This window comes from Poecilia formosa, unplaced genomic scaffold, assembly GCF_000485575.1.
Source record: "Poecilia formosa unplaced genomic scaffold, Poecilia_formosa-5.1.2 Scaffold32, whole genome shotgun sequence".
NCBI lineage: Eukaryota > Metazoa > Chordata > Actinopteri > Cyprinodontiformes > Poeciliidae > Poecilia > Poecilia formosa.
The window spans coordinates 3108133-3129752 of record NW_006799971.1 but is presented as its reverse complement, the minus strand read 5'-3'; the positions used below and the strand labels follow the sequence as shown (position 1 = coordinate 3129752).

The 21620-nt window shown below is 40.2% G+C and overlaps 1 protein-coding gene across 4 annotated transcripts in view; it reads right to left on the bottom strand.

Moving 5' to 3' along the window:
• Positions 1-3695: 3695 nt before the first annotated feature.
• Positions 3696-21620, bottom strand: part of elfn2a (extracellular leucine-rich repeat and fibronectin type III domain containing 2a) — a 201920-nt gene continuing 183995 nt past the window's right edge. For all 4 annotated transcript variants that reach the window (XM_016670325.1, XM_016670327.1, XM_016670326.1 and 1 more), the window contains 4 exons: positions 13693-14286; positions 11112-11261; positions 9361-10352; positions 3696-9108 (listed from right to left, as the gene is read on the bottom strand). In XM_016670325.1, the coding sequence (XP_016525811.1) occupies positions 7545-9108; positions 9361-10352; positions 11112-11261; positions 13693-13896 (2910 nt within the window). In that variant the 5' untranslated portion in view covers positions 13897-14286 and the 3' untranslated portion in view covers positions 3696-7544. The remainder of the gene's footprint in view (positions 9109-9360; positions 10353-11111; positions 11262-13692; positions 14287-21620) is intronic.

Here is a 21620-nt window from a genome sequence, read left to right as displayed (position 1 = left end):
TGTGAGTGACGGCAAGCAAATGAATGAGTGCAGCCTGACTGGAGGGCCCTGGAGACAGAAAGGCAGATTAATTAAAAATGCTTCAGATACCCTCTCTCTGCTGCCGACCCTCCAGCCTCGGAACGGAGCTTCATGACAAAATCCCTCAGTAATATTCACTCAGATACACACATGCTCACATCATCATGTTCTTACCCAGCAAAACGCTCAGAGTGTATTCATGCATTACAAGCACGTAGAGGGCACACACACACACACACACGCACACGCACACACGCATATAACCCAGAAGGACACAGAACATATGGAAAAAATTAAGGCAGAGTTCAGACTTTTAAACACCTTGATTCAGCTGCTTTGCAAATGAAGTACCTCGAACATATCGCTCCTGGTTTTTTTAAAGCTTGTTTGGGACCCCCACCCAATAAATGCGGTGAATTTTAAATTTCTTTTGGGGTTGATCTTTTTTGATGCGAGCATAACACAAGCCTGGCTCTGGATTCTGTGCAGATGTGTGTGTCAGCCTGAATCGTTTCAGAGAAGCTGCGGCAAGAAATTACTAGCCCATGCTAATGCTAAATGATGTGCAGCACAGGGTTCAAATAATAGGGAAATATTTGACAAATGTTTTTTTTTCTTGATCTCTTTTTTTAATATCACCGAGCGTCATTTTGAAAAAAAATCTGCAATAAATTATGCAAAGAGATTTATTCAGAAAATATTATAATTTTACCCTTTCCTACTTATTTGACTGATAACGAAAATGAAAATTAGTGTGACTGAATTCAGGATTTAGGAAAATGGCTGTTTTAATTTTACAGTATAAATCTCTACTGTGTATTTATATTGTTTACAGTTGACATATGTTCCATATTCCAAGATCATGTCCAGCCCACTATTAGATTTAATCAGTCTCTCTGCTCCTGATGTTTCATGGTCTGTTGGATACGGGAGAAGAGGCTGATTCTGGTAGCGTAGATTTGTTTTCTGCAGAATGGAGTAGCTACAAAGTCAATTTGATCTTCTAACTTGTCTAAACTTTTTGGATATGGGGACATTTCAGCCAGAAATCAGGAACGATCACATTTAAGCACCAGCTGTAGTGGAGTGCTGGTGTTTCAAAGTGATGTTGTCACTTAAAATCTCAGAATATTTCTCTGTTGTTTTTTTTTTGTTTAACTGTATTTTCATGAACAGTGTTACATATTTTGTGCCCAAAACCACCCAAAATGAAGAAAACAAACAAACAAAAAAAGAATAAAGAGTTTTTCATGGAGATTGCTGTTTCCAACACCCAATAATTAGCATGCTGGACCCACAGATCACAGGTAAAACGTGACCAGATCTTCACCAGTTTCTGCTAAATGAGGCCCTCAGAGTTCAAACCTGGCAGAACCACAGGCCTGATTTTAAAACATGGAGCCAGCCTTGGTTCACTACAAGACACTTGTAACATACTTGGGTGGGGAAAAAAACCTTCAAGTGTGTGAGGAGAAGAAAAGCAATGCATATTTAAGAAAGAAGGTAGCAGAGAAACACACAAGGACTAGGGTTTCTTTTGACAGTTTTGAAGGTGTCTTTACTTTAAGTAAAGGGGCTTAAACCCTGTGTGGCAGTACAGTCTGCAGCACTCTTCCTCCTGAAGCAGCACTGAGAGGGAAAAACACTTTGAGAGGCTTTGGTAGAAGCAGCTTCAGTGACAGTTCAGATATTGTGCTCAGCTCTCCAGGTGTGGAGCTGAGCTTGGATGTGGCTTTACCTTTAAAACAGACACCAAACAAATCTGTGTCATCTCAAAAGTACAAGCTGCCCAAAAACTAAATTTAATCAGTGAAGTCGCTGTAAATTGTGCTTTCAATTAACCCGAGGATCTAATTTGGGGGGTTGGGGGGATAGGGTATTTTGATTTGAAGAGACGGAGCAGAGGGACGAGAACAGAGGCGACGTTTTCAATCCATTTCTTCCATTGTAACAGCGCAAGACAAAATGTCCAAGCTTTGATTGGAAAAACAGGATAAACAGACTCAGGAGAATTAGTTAATAACACTGAAACAAAAAAATGTGACACTTAGCTTGTTAAAAAACAGTTATTGTTTCTACAGCTGTTTGGTTGCATTGCACCTTCACATTAACCTTGCCGTTTTTTGGCACTTTTAAGACTATTTGTGTCTGTAAACGTTGATTTAAATATTCAGTTCATATCATATAGGCATTTGCTTGTTCATGTCTGTGTACAAAAAAGTGCGTGTGTGTGTCGTTTGAAAATGTACATGTGTGTGTTAATACATTTCATGTCCATAAAGTGTGTATCTAAGCTATTCAAACACGTACAGTATATTCATTGATTCTCTACATTAGAATGTGTGTGTGTGCGTGTGTGTGTGTGTAGGTTTGTGTTGGTCACAGTTGCCCACCGGTAGAAACTCCTCTGCATTGTGTTTGTGTTTCCTTCGCTCTCGGTTGTTCTCATTAGGTCGACGTGCGAGTCACAAAGGTCAGGCCAAGCAACAGATTAATCGACAAACTTCTGACCTCAACAGCAGACAGATCACTGTACACTGTGTGCATTGAAATCACAGTCCTGCTTCCTCTTCAGAGCAAATGAAAGGATCCAGGGTCTCCAGTCAGACAGAGTTAATGGTCAAAACTGGGTAGCTTTCAGTGAGACCTAAATGGTGTCTCTTTAAATGAATGCTTCATTTTCACAGTGATTACGTCAAAGCAAGCGTCACTGTGGAGCTCGCTTTTCTCTAGGGTTGTGCATTACGTAACACATGCTGCCTGATGGCAATGAGTATATGATACAAAATAGTGAAGAATTTTAAAATTCTTCAAATATCAAAATTTTACAAAAAATGCTGCTCTTTGCACACCACGTCCCCTAACTTATTCGTTTGTTGGGATTTTTTTTATCTACATTTCTGGAAAAAAAAAAACTCACCATGTTGTTAATTTATTTATATAAGTCAGAGTTTCAAACTGAATATTTAGCTAGTAGCTTATTAGCTAAACTTTTAGTTAGCAAGGTAAACATTTAGTTTGAAAAAACATTTATCTTCAAAATAACTATTTAGCTTACTAACTAAATATTAAGTTAGCAAGCTAAATAGATTTTAGTTTGCTAAAATCTATTTAGCTTGAAGCCAAATAGTTAGCTTGCTAACTAAATATTTCGCTTGGAGCTAAATAATTAACTTGCTAACTAAATATTTAGTTTAGAGTGAAATAATTAGCTTGCTAACTAAATATTTAACTTGAAGCTAAGTATTTACCCTGATAAATAACTAAATATTTAACTTGAAGCTAAGTATTTAGCCTGGTAACTAAATATTTAGCTTGTAGCTAAATAATTAGTTCACTAGCTAAATATTTAGTTTAGAGATAAAACTTACGGCTATGTTGCCAGCTAAGTGTTTTGCTTTACAGCTAAATATTTATTTGGTCTGTGATATCAGTTCCTCAGTGGCCTTCTGATTACATAAAAACAAAGAATATTATGCAAGGCTTAAAATATAGATACAAAAGAGTAAAAATAAATTGTTAATTTACCATTAGAAATACATTTAGTTAGAAAAAAACATGATTACCTTTGTTCTTTGTACTGATTTTGATCCTTGATGTAGCAATATTTGACAACGGATTCAGAGGGGGGCCTGTTAAGAGGTTTAGCTCTTTAGCTGGAAGCAGGACTGTTCAACCATTTTCAACTTTATCACATGATCTCCAAACTGCATCAAGCAGCTTTCTCTGAGATATCTTGATTGTAAAAAAAAAAAATAATAATAAATTATAATTATGTTCTTATTATTATATATGTTCACAACATAAATATAATATTTTGTCCAGTAAAATGCACAGAAGATAAACATTGTTATGGTATGGTCAAGCGTGAAAAACCCTTAGCAAAATAATTTTTAACAGCAAAATTTCTGCCAAACTTTATCTACTGATATTTGCCACCAGTAATAAGAGGCATGTTCTCTGCAGCTTAGGTTCTTGGGGTCCATTATGTGTTTATTAATGTTAAACACAGAAGTGGCCTATAGGGCAGTGGGGAGAGGAGCCTCTTAGTATTAACCAGTAAATATGAGGTTTTTTTATGTTTACAACATTAGAGTCCATGACTTCCACTGCAAAAATGTAAAGCATGGACTCAGAGATTTCATCAGAAAAGGCAGAAAAGACCTTGCAGCCATCCCCAGTAAGGCTGTGCAAGTTTTCAGGTTCTTTGATAGAGGTCCACATTAAGGGCAAGGACAACTCTACAGGGAGGTGATTTGGAGTGCTGCTCCCACAATTTTCAGATTATTGATTTGTTATGTTTGAAGAAACCTGAGCCTAAAAAAGATTGCAAAACTTAAAAAGAGCAAAAACCCAAACTGTGCCGCGACAAATCCCCAAGGCAGCTAGTAAAACAGTTTAAGTAGCAACTGAGAGGATTTGTTTCAGATTGGTAGAAGCTATATATTCGATTACCAAAACACCAGAACTGTTTTTATTAAAATGCCTTTTGATCACAGTGACAATAATGGTAATATCGATTGAAATTTTCATTCAAGACAATTGTTTAAATGGTTCTCTGAAATCAAACAGCCGATCTGTTCATTTGTCAATGTACCGTTGGGTTTCACAGCTGTGAGCGGAGAGGATTTGACTAATTCCCCAAGAGACCAACACAAGTCAAACAGTTTCTGCTGCTTCCTCTCCATGTTTACCTCTGGAGCCCCGACACTGACAGTAAATCCTTTAGATTTAGACTCAAGAGAGAAATTACACATTGGTAATCTGACTGGTACGACAGCTAACACACTGGTCAGTTTGGACTTCTGGGTTCTGGTCCTTTGGGGTTGAAGGCAAATGCCCTTTGTTCTCAGAGAGTGGCATAAAAAGAAAACTTTGATATCCTGAAATATATTGAAGGGAACACAGGAGCATGGCTTGATCACCACAGGTAGACGTCAAATTAAGTTGCTTACTATTCCTTAATAGGGCCTATGAACAAAGCTGGATGCATATCATTTCTGTCAAGAAGTTCATACGACCTTTAATGGATAGTGGACCTGTTGTTAGCAACTGATTGAATTCAGTGGCCTGAACTGTTGAGTAACTCGGATAATGTTATGTTACATCTGACAAAAAACTCTTTAAGTGAATATGCAGCTCAATTCTCCCCAGTCTTTCAAATGCAGTCATTATTTTAAAAAGGTTCCCACACTGGATAATCTCAGACTAACCGATTGGTCATCCCTTGCACCTAATGTAGCGAAAGCTCCCAGCAGAAAGTGAAGATGAGGCAAAACGAGTACATTTTGCTCTCTCAAAAGAAAAATGGAGACTGAGACTTTGAGCTCAAGGGAGTTTGCTGTATGCATTTATTGTTGTTCCTTTTACTCAGATTAAGTCGTATTGATCTGATGCTACAGTGATGATAAGGCTGTGATATTCTCTTTGTGGATGCTACCAGCTCTGTTGGGTCGGAACACAACGGAAGTTTAAAAAGCACAGAAACACTTGAAAAACAAGCAATACAAGACAACAACTCATCATTTCTTGGAGTTAGAAATGGTGAGTCTTGCAGTTTTTGGAAGAACTATTCTGCTTAAAAAGAGAAGAAAAATAGAGTGTATTGAACAATTGCTTTACACATGATTATTTTCCTTTCTTCCAACAAATTAATTCTATATCTGCCAGCCTTTTGAATGACAGCAAACAAACAACAACAAAAAAAAAACAATGTTTTTGAACAGATTTAACTTGGCCAAAAAGTGAATCTCATAATCAACCTAATTTTTTTTCTTGGTCAAACTCTTACACTGACCAGACAAATCATTTCTATAACTTTCATAAAAAGCTCTTTGGGTTAATTTGGTACAAATGTAATCAGTGGATATCCTGTACTGACATGATACTCAACAATTCTGAGAAAAAAGAAAACTAAGATAAAAACAAATATCCAGGAGGTTAAAAAATAGACACTAATTGTCTCCTTGGTAGTTGGCAAGCCTTGCTCCGTTTTCCCTCAACCAGCTATAACAGCATCACATTAAATAATAATAATTAAAAAAACATAAAAACACACACGCGCACACACACACACCCACACACACACACACAGGAAGATAGGCAAGTGTAATTAAAATCCTTTAAATTTCACCTCCTAAGGGCACTTTGGTCCATAGCAAGCTACCAGTTTTTGTTTTACCAGAACAGAGAACTGTCAAGCACAGGGAGATGTCAGCTTTATCGAGGCAGAGGCAAAAAAATAAAAAATAAATACCATGTGGATCTTCAGCTCTTTTTCCAGTGTCCACTGTGCATTGGAGAGAGCGTTATGATGGAATGCAGCCGCAGCTAGAAAAGCGCTGAACCTTGCCTCTCCTCTTTAGCACAGGGCTGTTCACAGGAAACCTCTAACCTGCTCTCAGTCTGCTTCTGTTCCAAAATGTGATTACTTGATTCTTTACTACACGAGCTTGCACCTGCACTTCCAGCCCACCCCTCAAGTAATTTCGGCATGACTCAGCCTATTGAAATGTAAATGCTCCAGCTCCAAAGTAGTGCCTGTAAATAGGCCAAAAAGGCCTGGAAGTTTTCACAGGGTTTGCTTCGCGACATCTAGATATGCCAAATGAGCAAAACTCTTACTCATTCACAAGTACACTCACAGACCTTCCCAGCTACTGTAGGTTGTTATCTAATCTGTCTATCACAAAACCTTTTGCTCTCATACAGAAGCCTGAGATAAAGAATGACTCAGCCCCTACTTCCCTCTTCAACTAAAATGGGATTTCTCACATTAAAACTCACAACCTGTATGTACACACACGACTGAATATGCGTAGTTGGGTGTTTTACATCAATAAGCATGCTCAACAAACACTGTCCCTGACCTTCTGTTACACTGGCTAATTGCTAGGGAGAACAATAAGCCAGATTAGTATCGCTTAATGTCTTCCCCAAAGACAGGTATTCTAATACAACAAATAATAAATCTTCAATTTAGTTTCTCATTAGTGCTCTAAATGATGTTTTATAGAAACCCAGGTGGAAGCAGTGCCGTGGAATTAATGTCCTTTGAATGGTTGTTTGATAGAAATTGAAAAAAAAAAACAGATGGAGCTTAAAACAGAGCTTAAATTATAAATGCTGCTGTTTCTACTGAGATAGTTGAGCTACAGTGATGAGGTGTACCAGTGATGAGGTAGAAGACGCTTGTCACCAAGTTAACTTTGCTCATCAAAATGTACTTAGCATTTCTGCGAAGTCTGCAAGGACCAAAGTGCCCAGTACGAGGCCGTCCGGGGAACAGACCACTCAGGGTTGTGGCGACACATGTCATCCTCTGGAACCATTTAAAATGTCAATGAACTGTCACCAAAAACATGTTCCAAACTCATCTTGAGATTAGTCAACTCTGGATCTGCCAGATGAATGACCCAAGTCACTCTGCAGAAAGATTCTCATCCTACCTCTGTATTAGTCCGCTGTTGGTGTTCAGCTTAAAATCTCCCACGTAGCATTTGACTCTTTCTCCCCCACCAAACTCACAGCTTTTGCTGGGCAGAAACGCCCTTCCAATAATCCAAAATATCATGAAGATCCTCATCCTTGGCAAACTGCACCTTCTTACGCAATGCGTGGCCCGCGGCTATGTAGGAGGCTTCCTCGCGTGGGTTTTTCTTGTACGGTCGAAATCTCTCCCAGATGCGTAGCGTGCTCTCTGATGAGTACTCCGGACTGGAGGAGTACCCGGAGTTGTAGTTATGGTGACGAGCAGGAGAGAGCTGGGAGTAGGTGGCTGTGGCCTCCCTTTTGGTGCGTCCCAGTGGCTTGAGGAATGAAGCTTTTTGGGCTGGTAAGGGAGATTCGTTGCCATCTTCGTAGTAGAGCGCAGGAAAGGAGTGTCGGTGCTCTGAGCTGTGGTAGTCTGGCTGAACCTCTAAGTGATGCTGCTGCTGTCCAGGCCCAACAACCCCACATCCACTTCCATTCCCATTATTACATCCCATTCCGCCTCCATTTAAACTCACCCCACCACCATTTAGGTTCCCCTTGCCATTTCCACAGCCTCCTACTCCACCATGTCCCCCGCTTCCACCCATCCCACCACAAACGGCAGGACTCCCCTTCTCTGTTGGATACTTGGGTGGATCACTCCGCTGCTCCGGTATATCCACACTGTACACCCTTGCGTTCTTGACGGATACTGCAGCAGGAGTACCACAACGATTCTTGACTGCAGTGGTGTCGGCACTCTGCTGCCTCTGAAGGGGCCGTACCGCATTAGCTGGGGGTGGGTCACGGTAAGGTGGGGAAAGGAACCCACCTCCGCTGATGCCAGGTCGCTCCGACAGGGGCATGACCAGGGGCACCGGGGCCATAGAAGGGGGATGAGGCTGTTGATGTAGCTGTGGGTGAGACTGAGGATGGGACTGAGGTTGTGGCTGAGGATGAGGCTGAGGGTGTGGCTGAGACTTTGGATGCACCTTTGGAGAAGAGGCCATGATCTGATCTCCAGAGGAGGCAGTGGAGAGAGGCAGGAGATTGCGGGAAAGAGGTGCCATGCAAGGTGGCTGGGAGGAGGACAGAGAGTTACCGTCGTCAGCTGTCGACACAATATTGGCAGAGGCGTCCAGCTTGAGGGCGTCGATGCAGTTGTTAATGATCTGGTTCACTTTGTCCACCTCCTTAGCAATGGTGGAAATCTCCGATGCAGAGCCACGACCATCATCATCCGAGTCTTCCCCAGCCTCTGTCCCATTTTCAGCCACACCGCGCATATCAACAACTACTTCACCTCCTACTCCTCCAGCAACCAGTACTCCGTCTCTGCTCTCCCCAACCATTCCCGTTGTCCTCACATCCATGTAATTGCTCTTGCTGCCCATTGCCTCGGAGAAGGCAGAGGCCATTTTTTCTACCTGGGGCAAGGTGGAGAGGCGGGAAGAGCTTGTGTTTGCTGATCCATGGAGCATCCCGGTGCTAGAAGAGGCAGATGGTGGAAGCTTCCCTCCCGCTCCTCCTGAATGGTGGTGATGAGTCTGCTCCTGAAGACGCTGAATGGCCCCTGGGTCATTGGCCACTGCTGCAGCTGCCTCTGGACCGTACCTAAGCAAATATTGACATTAAAAAAGGCATTCTTTGTGATAAAACAGAATGACAGAAACTTTGTCTCACTGTTGATTCAAGTAGGGAGAAATCACGCGTAGTAGTATGATATAAAATCTTAAGGATAATGGAGTAAAATTTCTTCTAAAGACGCCCATTACACAAATTAAACTGCTACAATATCTAAGAGTAGAAAAAAAGCAAAGCACCCTCTTAAGATTAAAATTAACTGTGTTTAAACAATCCTCCCACCTCATCTCCAGAATTGTTTTCTTTACACTTATAGCCTTCTCCTTCTCTTCTTGGATGCGTCGCCGCCTGAGGCAGTAGTAGACAAATCCGAGCACAATCACCATACCAAACAGACATCCCAGGATTGTCATAATGTAGTGGGTAGTTGTGGATGGATTAGAACGGAGGTCCTCCGGGCCCACAGCCCGCGTTGTGAAAGACAGGCAAGTATGGTTGTATCGTTGAGTTTTACTTCCGGACGCCACGCAGTAGGTGTAGTTGGTGTGTGGTTTCAGCTTATCTATGGGGATCTTCTCCTTCTTCTTTGTGAGGGACATAATTTCTGTTGCAAAGGTATCATTATACTGGGAGAGGATGTACATCTTAGTGTACGGTTTTGGAATCTGCACAAGAAGAGATGCCGTGTAGAGGGAGACCGACTCCAGCTTAATGGAAATCTGAGGAACGTAGTTGGGATCGGCGGTAGCTGTGGTTGGCTGAGGGTACAGACCTGGGTCAGAATTGTCTAAACCCATCCCTGAGCCATCTGGATCTGGCATCTGGGAGGTCATCCCTGGAATAATCACACCGTCCCGACAGGCAGACAGGAGAATATTCCGAGCATTCCTTCCCTGCCCAGGCGCTTGGCCCAGGAGGGGATACCCTGTCAGTTCTGGTGGAGTTTCACATTGGAGCCGGTCGTAAGTGTGGGTGACATTGTTGAACTCCTCTAGCCAAGTCAGAAAACTGTAGAGCTCGCACCCACAATGGAACGGGTTCGCTGCTAGTTCACAGACCATTAGCCTGTTGAGGGAAGTGAAGGTAGAGGGGTCAAGACGGGCCAATTTATTTGAAGATAGATCCAGGCTGCTCAGGTTGGGGCACTCCCAGAAGGCATTGGTGGCAATGATCTCAATGAGGTTGTGTTGTAAAAAGAGGCACTGCATTCGGCCCAGGCCTCTCAACATTCCTTCAGTCAGATTGGTCAGTTTGTTGTAGCCCAGTTGTAGAACCTGACAAGGAAAGACAGAGTAGGTACTTCAAACATTTTAGAAAAGTGCAACTAAAATAATTTCCATAGTATTTATTTAATTTTGTTAACAGCATCTACACATATTACATGTCTTAAAGAAATATGTGAAATAGTGCAATATGCTATATCACATAGTGCATGTGTGGTGTAGTTTATCACATTTAACATGTGAGTCAACTTGGGGGAAAGGCACTTAACCCCAAGTAGTATGAATGTGAGAATGTGGCTCTAGTGTAAAGCTTTTTGACTGACTGGAAAAGCGCTGAATAAGTTCAGTCCATATTCTACAAGTTTACCAGCTATTGTAACTATTGTAATGATGAATGAAGCTGGAGACTTTGTATCACCACAAACAGCTGAAGAGAAAACTTTGCAAAAACGATGATATATGCACTGTAATATTTCTTTATTATTTAAGAAGATTTTTAATAGTAACTTAAAGACTGTGTATCTTTTAAGATATGTCAATTCCAACAGAACAGCCTAACTCTACCTTCTTTTCCCAAGCATGTGAATGAACATTGGGTGATCACAAAAGAATGTCAGTTGATAAACCAAGAGTGCTATTGCATCTCGTGTTCAGTGTTTGCTGCAGAACAAGCATACAAGTGTAACATTGATAATCAAAACCTTTGCTTCCTGCCTGTAGGTTTCTAGTTTCAGCTGTTTGACAAGCGCCAAATATTCAAAAGTGAAATTAAAGTGACACAAAAAAACAGAGCTGTCTATGACTACCGACCTGAAGGTTTGCCTGTCCAGCGAAGGCCCCATCCTCAATGTAGCTGATCTCATTCTTGGTTAGATTGAGATCAGTTAGGTTTGTGAAGCGGTACATGGAGGTAAAGAGCACAGCCTTGAGTTTGTTCTCATTCAGCCTCAGGTCATGAACCTGAAGGGGACAAAAAATGTATTTAAGATATTTAAGATATGTACTGCAGTGACAGATAAACATTCTCTACCAATAGTAAACCAAAGTTCTTTTTGCAGATAACCAGGCATTTTATTTCAACATAAACACAAATATAGAAGTATTGCTACTTGCATGCACTTATTTCCCTCTTATATACTCAGTTGAGTTATTGTTATAATGAAAGTGAAAAGAAGTGGCATGTAGTTCCAATGAGGTGACCTATTGAAGCCGCCTTATACCAGGTTTAGCATTTTTGTTATGTGGAAAATGCTATCAGTTTTTGCCAGATGATGTATTCTGCTTCTTTAATCGCTGAGTACATGAATAGAAAAAAATCAATGCGTAAGCCATAACTTTATTCTGCTGAATAGAAGCAGTACAGAGCAGAACTATTTTTGGACCAAAAGAGTAACGATCAAAAGTCAGCAAATGTCTTCAGCTATTACAGCTAGAGGCGACTGACCAGGCAGGTGCAGAGTCTGGGAGTAACAACAGACTCAGACCTGAACCTTCGGAGTCACATAGAGAGAGTTACAACGTCGGCCTTCTATCACCTGAAGAACATTCCAGAATTAACGGACTAATGTCCCAGGTAGATCAAGGGAAACTCATCTGTCTTTAGTTGAACTGATAACTACAACAGTGTTTTCAAAATCAGACAACTCCAGAACGCTGCTGCTGCTGTTCTCACTAAAACCAGGAGCACATCACTCCAGGTCTAAAGTCACTACACTGGATCCCCGTAGCTCAGAGAATAAACTTTAAAATAATGTTAGTTTAAACAACACTGAATGGCTAAGCACCAAAACACATTAAAGATATATTGTATCAACTTTCCAAACCTCTCAGGCCTTCTGATTCTAGTCTGCTCCACATCCCCAGAACCAGAACCAAACATGGAGAAGCAGCATTAAGTTTTCCTCTAATCTTGAACAAACTTCTAGATAACTGCTGAAACACAGAGTTCCTCTGAATCACAGCTAAAAAAAAAACCCATTTGTTTAGAGTGGCTTTTGATGAGTAACAGCTGGAACATCACAAATTGTAATCTGTTTCTCATTGTCTCATCATTTTCCTCTATTTTGCCACTGCAATGTGATGTTTTTCTCCTTTGTTTTTCATTTCCTTTTTAATCATGTGAAGCACTTTGAATCGCCCTGTTGCTGAAATGTGTTAAGCCACTGCAGTTGCCTATTGCCTCACCTTGCCGGCCTTTGTAGAAAGTCATTCAAGTCATTCAAAAGCTTTTTTTTTTTTTTTTTTACAATGATTTACTAATTTTGTGAATTAGTAACTTTGCAAATTTTCTTAACTTGACAGTTTATTATTTAACAGAAAAGTGGAATGTGAGACAATTGCACAATGAATAAATTTGCTGATCCTAATGTAACTAACCCTGCCAGCATCCCTAGGTGGGCCCCATATGGGGGAAACGAAGGCTGACATATGGGTCCCATAGGTCCCATAATCATGAGTTTGCCCATGTAGGGCCACCGCCCACATGGGCCCTACATGGTGGTGGGCCCACATGGGTTTGCCCATTTAGGTAATCTTTAAAAAGCATAACAACTTTATAAAAGTGTCTATTTTTTGAACAGGAACATTTAGAGATGTTTCATCAGGATTTCAGAGGAAAATGTTAGAATAATCTGTTTGGGGGGGAGGTGTTCTACAGTTTATGGACATTTATTTAGGTCAAAATAATTTGGAATATAATGGAAAAGAAAAATGTGTTGAATGTGCTGAATAATTCTCTACATTCACTGACACAATCATGAATTTCTTGATATGAAGCCTCATGACACAGGGATCCTCAGCACAGTGGAAACACAAAGACTGAATCATTCAAAAGAAACAATTAAGATGCTGTAATGGACTAGTCAAAGTCTAGACCAGGGGCTTCTAAACCAAAGGTCACAATCGAATGTCTAGATAAGGTCAGATTATTATTACATTGGACTATAGCTAACGAGCAAAATAAATTACCCTTCACATGAGCTTACAGGTTCTTGTATATTTATATGTATTAAAAATATAGAGCGTGTTCCAATTTCATTTTCCTGCCCTTCACCTAAAACACACCTTACTTTTCCATTCCTTTATAAAGGGCTCCTTTACACATCTGTATCTTGATTCACTGAGAATTTTTCATCTCACCAAATCTCAATTTATTCGACTTTTTAGTCTATTTTGTTACAGATCAGCATTTTTAGCTGCTAAGCCTTGTTAAATGGCACACTGGCTGCCTTTTTTTTTTTTAAGCGTAAAGTCATCAAGTTATCAAATGAAATCAACAGAATATTAAAACAACAAAGTGAGAAAAAGCAGCATTATCAGCAGCTTTCTGTGTGTCAGGGAGGAACGTTGTTCATTCTGGGCGGAAGAAGTTCACCGATAACCTGGAACTGACCGTGCTGTTGATGTGCTGGGGGATGGTCTCGTACGGAGGCTGGTTCTGACTGCAGATAGCCAGCCAAACGTAACCTTTGTCCCCCTCTATCAGCCAGCAGTCCCCTGTCACCGCAGCAGGCAGGTGCAGGAGCAGCAGTGCAGGAAGGAGGACGGGAAGGAGCAGGGAGGGAGACGGGGAGGACGAACGCTGTCTGGCGGCCATGGTTTGAATTCAGAGTGTTTGATGTCGCCTCCCTTGAAAGGAGTAGGGTGAAGAAAAAAAAAAACAGAAAAGAAAAGGAGCTGACGGGGAAGGGTGAGGAATGGGGGAGCAAGGGGAGGAAAGGTAGAGAGCAGCAGTTCAAATTCAAAACTGGGAGCGGTTCAGGTCGAGGCGAGGAACGCGGAGGAAGGTCGGAACGGAACGGGACGAGGTCTAGTTGACGATTAAAGCAGGAGTTGGATCATGGCAGTCAGTCCCGTTTCCATTTTAGGTGTTCCATGTCAGCGGGTTTGGCAGGACGTCACCCCAGCAGCAGCTCATGGCGCTCGACGACGGCGGTTTTAATTGAATGGATCAGGCGGGAGTCTGTCTCCTAGAAAGGTTCTGGGTCTGCAAAAACAGAGAGAGACAAAAAACATGGAGAGAATCTATTATTGATCGTAACGTTTAGAAAATCATTAGCAGTTTGTTGTGATCTCGGCTGAACCACTTTGCGACTGTACAGCCGTAATGAATTCAGAAACTTTAGATGCATTTTTAATATTAATAAAGCTCAGAAGTGTTCTGACTTTTGCAATGTAATTAGACGTTAATTGCTCTGTAATTACTCGTTTGTTGATCTGATTAGTGAAGAAGTTTCAAATCTTCATTTACATTTGTTAGTATACGAAGCAGGAACAAACACTCTGATATTATAATCAGTTCTGTCATCATTTACAAGATTTGCTATTTTGAAATTCTCTCACTACTGGATAGATGAACAACATGAAACAATGTGAGGGGAATCAGTGAGACGGGTTAAGATGAAGACAGAAGGGCTGCTGTAATTTGCATGTTTGACAGGAGACCAGCTGACATTTAGCTATTTACCTTTCCTCAGGGATTAACCATGGATTAGCGTCTAATCCAGCGTAAAATATTATGTATCTCATCACGGCAGCATCCGGTCTTTTAATTTGTTACCAAAGTTTTGATTCCCTCCCGGGAAAAAAAAGTCTCAAGAAGACATGAATGAAAAGGACGTTATAGTAAATGTAAGAAAGAAAATTACTTTTCTTCGATTTTGGGAATTTTAAACTATTTTTAGATTTTTTTTTCTCTCTCACAGAATAAAAAAAAAAAAAAAAGATGGAAACCCAAAAGTACACAGTGTGTGATCTGGAAGCACATGATGATTATAGATCATATTTGGGCAGATCAAAAGAATCTTAACATCCGACTTCTTACGTGTCACAGCGAGCCAGTAGCTGTCATGCTAATTAAAATTTCATCAGATGTTGGAGCTACGCTGTAAAAAAAAAACCCTGGCATCTCTGAAAAATAGAGAGAGTCCTCACCTCCAAGATGGAGGTTAGAATGTAGGAATTTGTCTGTTTCGTGCCTCTGGTACGGTCAGCGGATGGAAAAGTTAACTACGTCAGAATTTATTCGCTGCCCTTTAGTAAGTTAAATCTTTCTCGGAAAAGCCAAAATACATCTCAAGTGAAAGTGAAAACTTTTTTATTTTCACAAAATTGAAGATTTGCCATTTCCATTAACTGTTTCTAAGGTGATACAGATCAAAATTGCTTTTGTTTTCCTTCTGGTAACTATTACACCTCAATGTAGACCTGCACTGGGTCAGCATCTTACAAACACTCTGCACAGTTTGTTTTTCCACATTTACTTAGTGAGTTAAGCTTTTCATGACTTTTAGAGGAGTTAACTTACATCTGTTGAAAACAAGGATTTTAATCGAATTAAAGATGTTTCAAACCGTTTTTGTGGCAGTGCCAAACGATGGAGCGGTTCTGGTTCTGTAAGCTCACTGATAAATTAGCCTCCGGTGTTCTTTCCTACAGCTGTGCTATACAGTAGCTAACATGTGGCCTCTAATAAAAACAGCCCTCTGTCCTGTGGCTTCAGCTCTCAGGCTGACTGATTTCACTATTTAGAAGCAGCAGATGGAGAACAGTGTTGACAATAATTGTTAACTTGAAAGTTTAACATTTATTCTCTCTTTTTTTTTGTTTTTTTGTCTGAATTATGTTGACTCGGGTTGAACTCAAGCGAAAGCCGCACATCTCAGAACTGCTGAACCGTCTCCCCCACCTCCCAATTACGCACTACTTTGCACTGGTCTATTAAATAAAATCCCAATAAAACAACATGAAGCAGGTGGTTGCAAAGAGATAAAATGTGAAAACGTTTAAGGCGCAGGAATTATTATGATTTTTTTTTAATGGTTTTTATGAAAACTTCCAAATCAGATGAGATTTTAAAGAGCGTAAAAACAGGCACGGCGTGTTTCTACGCTCTCCTTTTGGGAGTTCATATTCACAGCACATCCAATGCAAACCGACTGCTGGCCTGACATGGTGTTTACTGCGCTCTGCAGACATGAAAGACGAGTCAGTCATGATTCACTTGAAAGCCAGCTGTTTACTGCGCAGTCCAGTCACAAATGCTTAGATCAGCATCGGGTTTTTTTTTTCCTCCTTATGATGCCGTAATAATCCTGACCGCGCCGCTCCCGTCTTATCCCATCATCTGGGTCAGCCCGCTGTCACTCACTGCAGTCGTCTGCTGCTGTATTTCATTTTATCTGACAGTCTGCCTCCTTATTCCTTCCCTTCTCCATCCGTCTCTTCCTCCTATCTGTATTGTTCTCAGCCCGCTTATCTCGCTCGCCTTTCAATTCGAAACACAAATGAATATGCTTCATCACCAAAAACACACCGCTGACGGCTTTGTGTGTTCTCCGGCGTCGCCACCACGCCGCTCTCATGTGATTCACGCCGCCAGTTCTATTTTTCTAAGGAATCCAAAAAAAAGAGAGACCGTCCTATTTCTTTTTTTCTTCTAATTCTTTTACCCTTTTGTATTGTCAACTTTCATAACTTAAAATTTAAGGAGATTATCGCACCTGACAAAGATAAAAAACAAACTAACAAAAAAACCAGTGATTATGTCAGGTCACTTAGCAAATGGAATCCACCGAACTATAACTATTGGCTGTTATCATTTGTGACAGATTAATGTGGGATTTCCCAGAAGGGGTCAGCTGACGGTGTGACGGTTGTCTGGGTTCGCTCCATGTGTTCCAGCCTCTTCCTGCTCTCTAAAAACTCACATTTTACACTGATTATTGGTTCCAGAGAGGCTCTCTGGGTAAACGAGGACATGAGTGGGAGCCTTTGTGTGGTCTACAGTGGGAATCTAACTGGGTGAGGTTTTAAAATATAAAATACAAAGGAAACAAATGAAAACACACACAGTCTTCTTTAGTTACTCTCAATACATGCAATTTTTGGGCATTACGTTAATTGGAGCAGTGTGCTGTCGTTCCTTTTCATTAAAATGATTCCCGATTTATGGTTTTCCACAACATTTTTCCTGATATGTCTCGTGTTGTTTGCTCACTGATCCTGTCTAACAAACTGCTGAGACCTTCACAGAGCAGTTCTGTTCATACTGAAATGAGATTATACACAGGTGGACTCTGCTGACTAGCCAGGTGACTTGTGAAGGCAAATGGTTCAGTGCACTGGATTTTAAAAAATGGGGCTGAATACAAATGTATGTCTCACTACTCAGTTTCTATTTGTAACAGGGCAGCATTATGTATGTTCCAGGCATGTAGTGGCATTTTATAGCACAATCATGTAACTAGGTTACCTTCAGTTGTTATAAACATGTTGTATATATCAGCCTGCATTTAAGTACAAAGTCAGGACTTTGTAATTTGAGATCTCTGTTTTTTTAAAAACTCCTGCTTTTTCTGATACTCCGCCTTCAGGAAGTCATCACAACATGGCTCCTCAATTAACCCTTTAACAACATTTTTACCAGCTTTGCATTGAGCAGTGGCTCCTATAATGAGCTCAGGGGATGTTCAGTTCCACCAGGTGTTTGCTAATTGCTGCTGTTTGGTCTGAAGGAGCCGAGGGGGTCAGGGGGTTTCTGTGAGGCAGTTCCAAGGAGGAGCTGCACCTGGAAGGCGGGGCTAGGTCCTCCCAGGCGTTTTGCACAGCTGAATGGTTGCCATGGAGATTAAAAAAATTCTCAAACATGCATGACATAATTGATGTAACACAGATTGATTCTTTCGTTTCACATTCCCTCTTGAAATTTCAACTCAACCTCAAATAAGATTTTGTTTTGATTTACTCTCCAAATATTTTTTGTACAGAGATTTATTGTTTCTGTGTATTAATACATTATTAAGGTATTTTGTAGACACCCAAAGGTGAAACTTTAGGTGTTTTTGTAACGTTTACCTAAAGGTAAGCAGTTTGACGATATATCAAAACATAAAAACATATATGTTAAAGTTTATATTAAATGTATTGAAGTGTGTTGTTATAACGCGAGAAAATATGAGAGAAAATAAAATCAATGGGTATCAATACATTTGCAAGGCAGTGCAAAAAATATTAGCTGAGAACTGTTCACTACTTTATTTCTGATTTACAGAAAACAGTAGAAAAAGAAGAGACTTAATTAAGTCTCAAGGAAAAATTTAACATAAAAAATAAAACTCTAAAGCTCCAGTGGAATATCTGTGCTTTGAATATTAAGTGATTTTCTGGACTCCACATGAGAATCAGGGGAGAAAAGGGTCAAATTCTTGGCACTTGGAAGTTGAATGTCTATTTCACAGACAGTAACTTTGGTGGATTAGTTTACAAAAAAATAAGTAAAGATTAAAACTGCATATGGGACCAGAGAGGCCAAGTCGACATGGCATTTCAGAAAAAAAACATTTTTTGTTTTTTAAAGTATTACAAGAGACCCAACACACACAAGATTAGAGTAACATGGCAGCAGGCAGAACAGGAAACAGTCGAGAGTGGCACGCTGCTATTTTTCTTATTTTTTTATCAAAACTTGCTCAGTGAAGCAGTCAAGTGCTCACCCAGTGATTCAGAAATCAAACGCTCATCCAATCTTCAAGTCAGACAGGCATAACAGCCGCTATACTTTTGTCAGCCGGCCAAATCAAAGCGTTCCGCCGATCCGACGGCAAATGAGTCAAATACCAAACCTCACATCAAGCCGACATGTCCAACCAACACTCAGCCGGCGATCCGGTCACTTATCCCTGCCAGGTGAAGTACGGAGAGAAATGCAGTGGAAGAAGCAAAACTCCTGTCTGCCCACGTTGTCTTTCTTTTTTTTTTTTCAGTTTTCATAAAGCTGGTGGACATTTAGTTCAAAACCGACATAATTTCTGCCTTTTTTGTTGTCGTTTTATTGTTGCTCTGTTTGGTTTTCAACGTCTCTGTAGGTTTCTTACATTTTACAGTAACAGATATCCAGGCCTTATTCTTGTAACTCCCTCACTTAGTCTGCTGTTGTTGTTCTGATCTCTGCTCACTTTAGTTTTAGGGTGTGTGTGCGCATGTGTGTGTGTGTGTGTGTGTGTGTGTAACATTTGTTGCTGTCTAACACACACTCTCCCACAGGCACAGCTGACCAGAGAGGAAGCTCTCAGGTTGTGTGTGTGTGCAGCAGCTTGCAGCGCTGTGTGAATGCTAGCTGTCGCACGCTGGGAAGAAAGTGCTACATCAGTGGGTTATTATTTGGATTTTATGTAATATTCCAGGAAACCTGAGGTGTCTTAAATCAGTCACTATAGTGGATATATTTTCATGGAGCGTGTAGACTATTTGATCTTTATAGAAAAGTACCGGTCCTGACATTATGTCACACAGTTTTTGTAAGCTTTGTAGGTTTTCTTTTTTTTTTAGCTAATCATTACTCAGTATACTTAAAGTGCCAATTCATATGTTTTCTCAAAAATTAGCACAAAATTCAACTTTTAATGCCAGCATTATTCTGAGTCCACTCCTTGGAGACAAATGACTTTAGTTCATTAATATTCTTAAAACTGGGGAATTAAACTTTTATAATTATTTTATAAGTTTTTTTTGTTTTGTTTTTTTACGTATTTGTTAAAACTGTCACTACGTCATGACAGTACACTATGGAAAAAAAACAACAACCTTCTTTCAGTGCTAAATACAGAAATACACCACTCAGTCAGGAACAACCAAACAGAGCCAGGAGGCGGGTCTTGGCGTTTTCAATCATTCTTATGTATGGGCTGCTCACACCCTCCATACTCTATTGCTTGTTCCTGATAACATGAATGCTCAGGCTAGTAAGCATAGCCACCAATGACAGCTTTCCTGGAACGTCAAGTTGTTTTTCCGTCATTAGCACATTAAGGAGCGTGCACACAAGTATGATTGACAGCGTGAAGACTGGTCTGGTCCACACAAAGGTAAAGTTTTATGGCAAAAAACTGTCTTGACATTTTACTGCTTTGAGAAGGTTTGAGAGTCGGTGCAGCCTGTTCCAAGGACTCTCATCAGACAGACCGCCACCATCTTAAATAAGTTTATTTACCTTTGTAGGTTCTGATTCAAAGATTTGGTCCTAAATTATTCAAACAATATTGAGTGCAAATCTGTAAGCCATAACATTCCTCTTAAATAGTGTATTTTCTTTAAGTTCATAATTCCTCAAACTAAATCAGAAAATGACATTTTCCTAATAAGTCATTTTATTCATGTCCACTGATATAAAAAACTGTGAATTCATTCCTTAATTTAATATTCAAGGTTAATTAAATTGCATTCTCAAACGGCAGCCAGGAATCAGCATTCATCAGGACTGGATTTCATTCAAAGAATTTCTCTCCTTTTTGAACCGAACCCTTTGATGGAATATTAAACATCGCCGGCTCCTGAATAAAGTTTCATTTGGCTCGCCGACTTCTCAAACTTCACCTCCCGGCTTTTGAGCAGCGCCGCCGTGTTCTACGTCTCCCCAAGAGAAACTTTTCTGTTGCAAGTAAGAAGAGACCAATAAAAGATTGAATGCAGTCAGATGTGGGTCAGTGTATCGGAGCTGGGATCACAGGACCTGCTCACATCACATCGGAGGCAGCCTGCATTGATGTAAAGCGATTTTCTCAGTCTTAGTTACAGACACTGATGTTATGGACTCTGACTAACAACAACCCAACAGTTTGGTTGGTTGTGACGGATCACTGAACAAAGCTCTTCATAAACTATGCCTACAGGCACATATTATGCCAATCTCCTTAAAAAAATATATAGTTATACCAATATGGGCATCCTATTATTGTCCTTTTTTTGTCTTAGTTTTGGACCCAAAGGGTAGAAGTAATTCTAGGACAGTAATGTTCTACAATTAGGACATTACGGTGGTAATTGTACAGTACTCATCTACTGTACATTTATTTGGCATTAACAAGTCTTGACTTTGTCACAACTGATAAGTGACAACAAACATTTTTTTTTATCAGATACTCATCCAACATCAAACAGCAGTTCCAAGATTTCAGGATTGTTTTTGTGATTGTTTTTTATTATTTTTTTGCAGTCAGAATCAGTGATTTCGAAACATTTTCACAATATTTTTAAACTCTCTCCAAAAAACCACATATAAAAGAAAAAAGGTTAGGAAAAAATATCAAGCAGAACTTGAAAACTTGAAAAGCTCTCTATATATTTAGTTTTTTGATCACTAACTTCAAAGTGCAGCAGAGCAGTAGAAGAAAAGAAATACCGCCACCTGCAGGTGGGAGTTAGCCGTCACTTAAAAAGAATATTTCTGATCATGTTTGTGGAAAAGCAGGAATAAACTCACAACTATGTATTAGTGTAAAAAAAAATGCAGGGATCTGTTGATTTTTGTGCAGATTTCTCCGA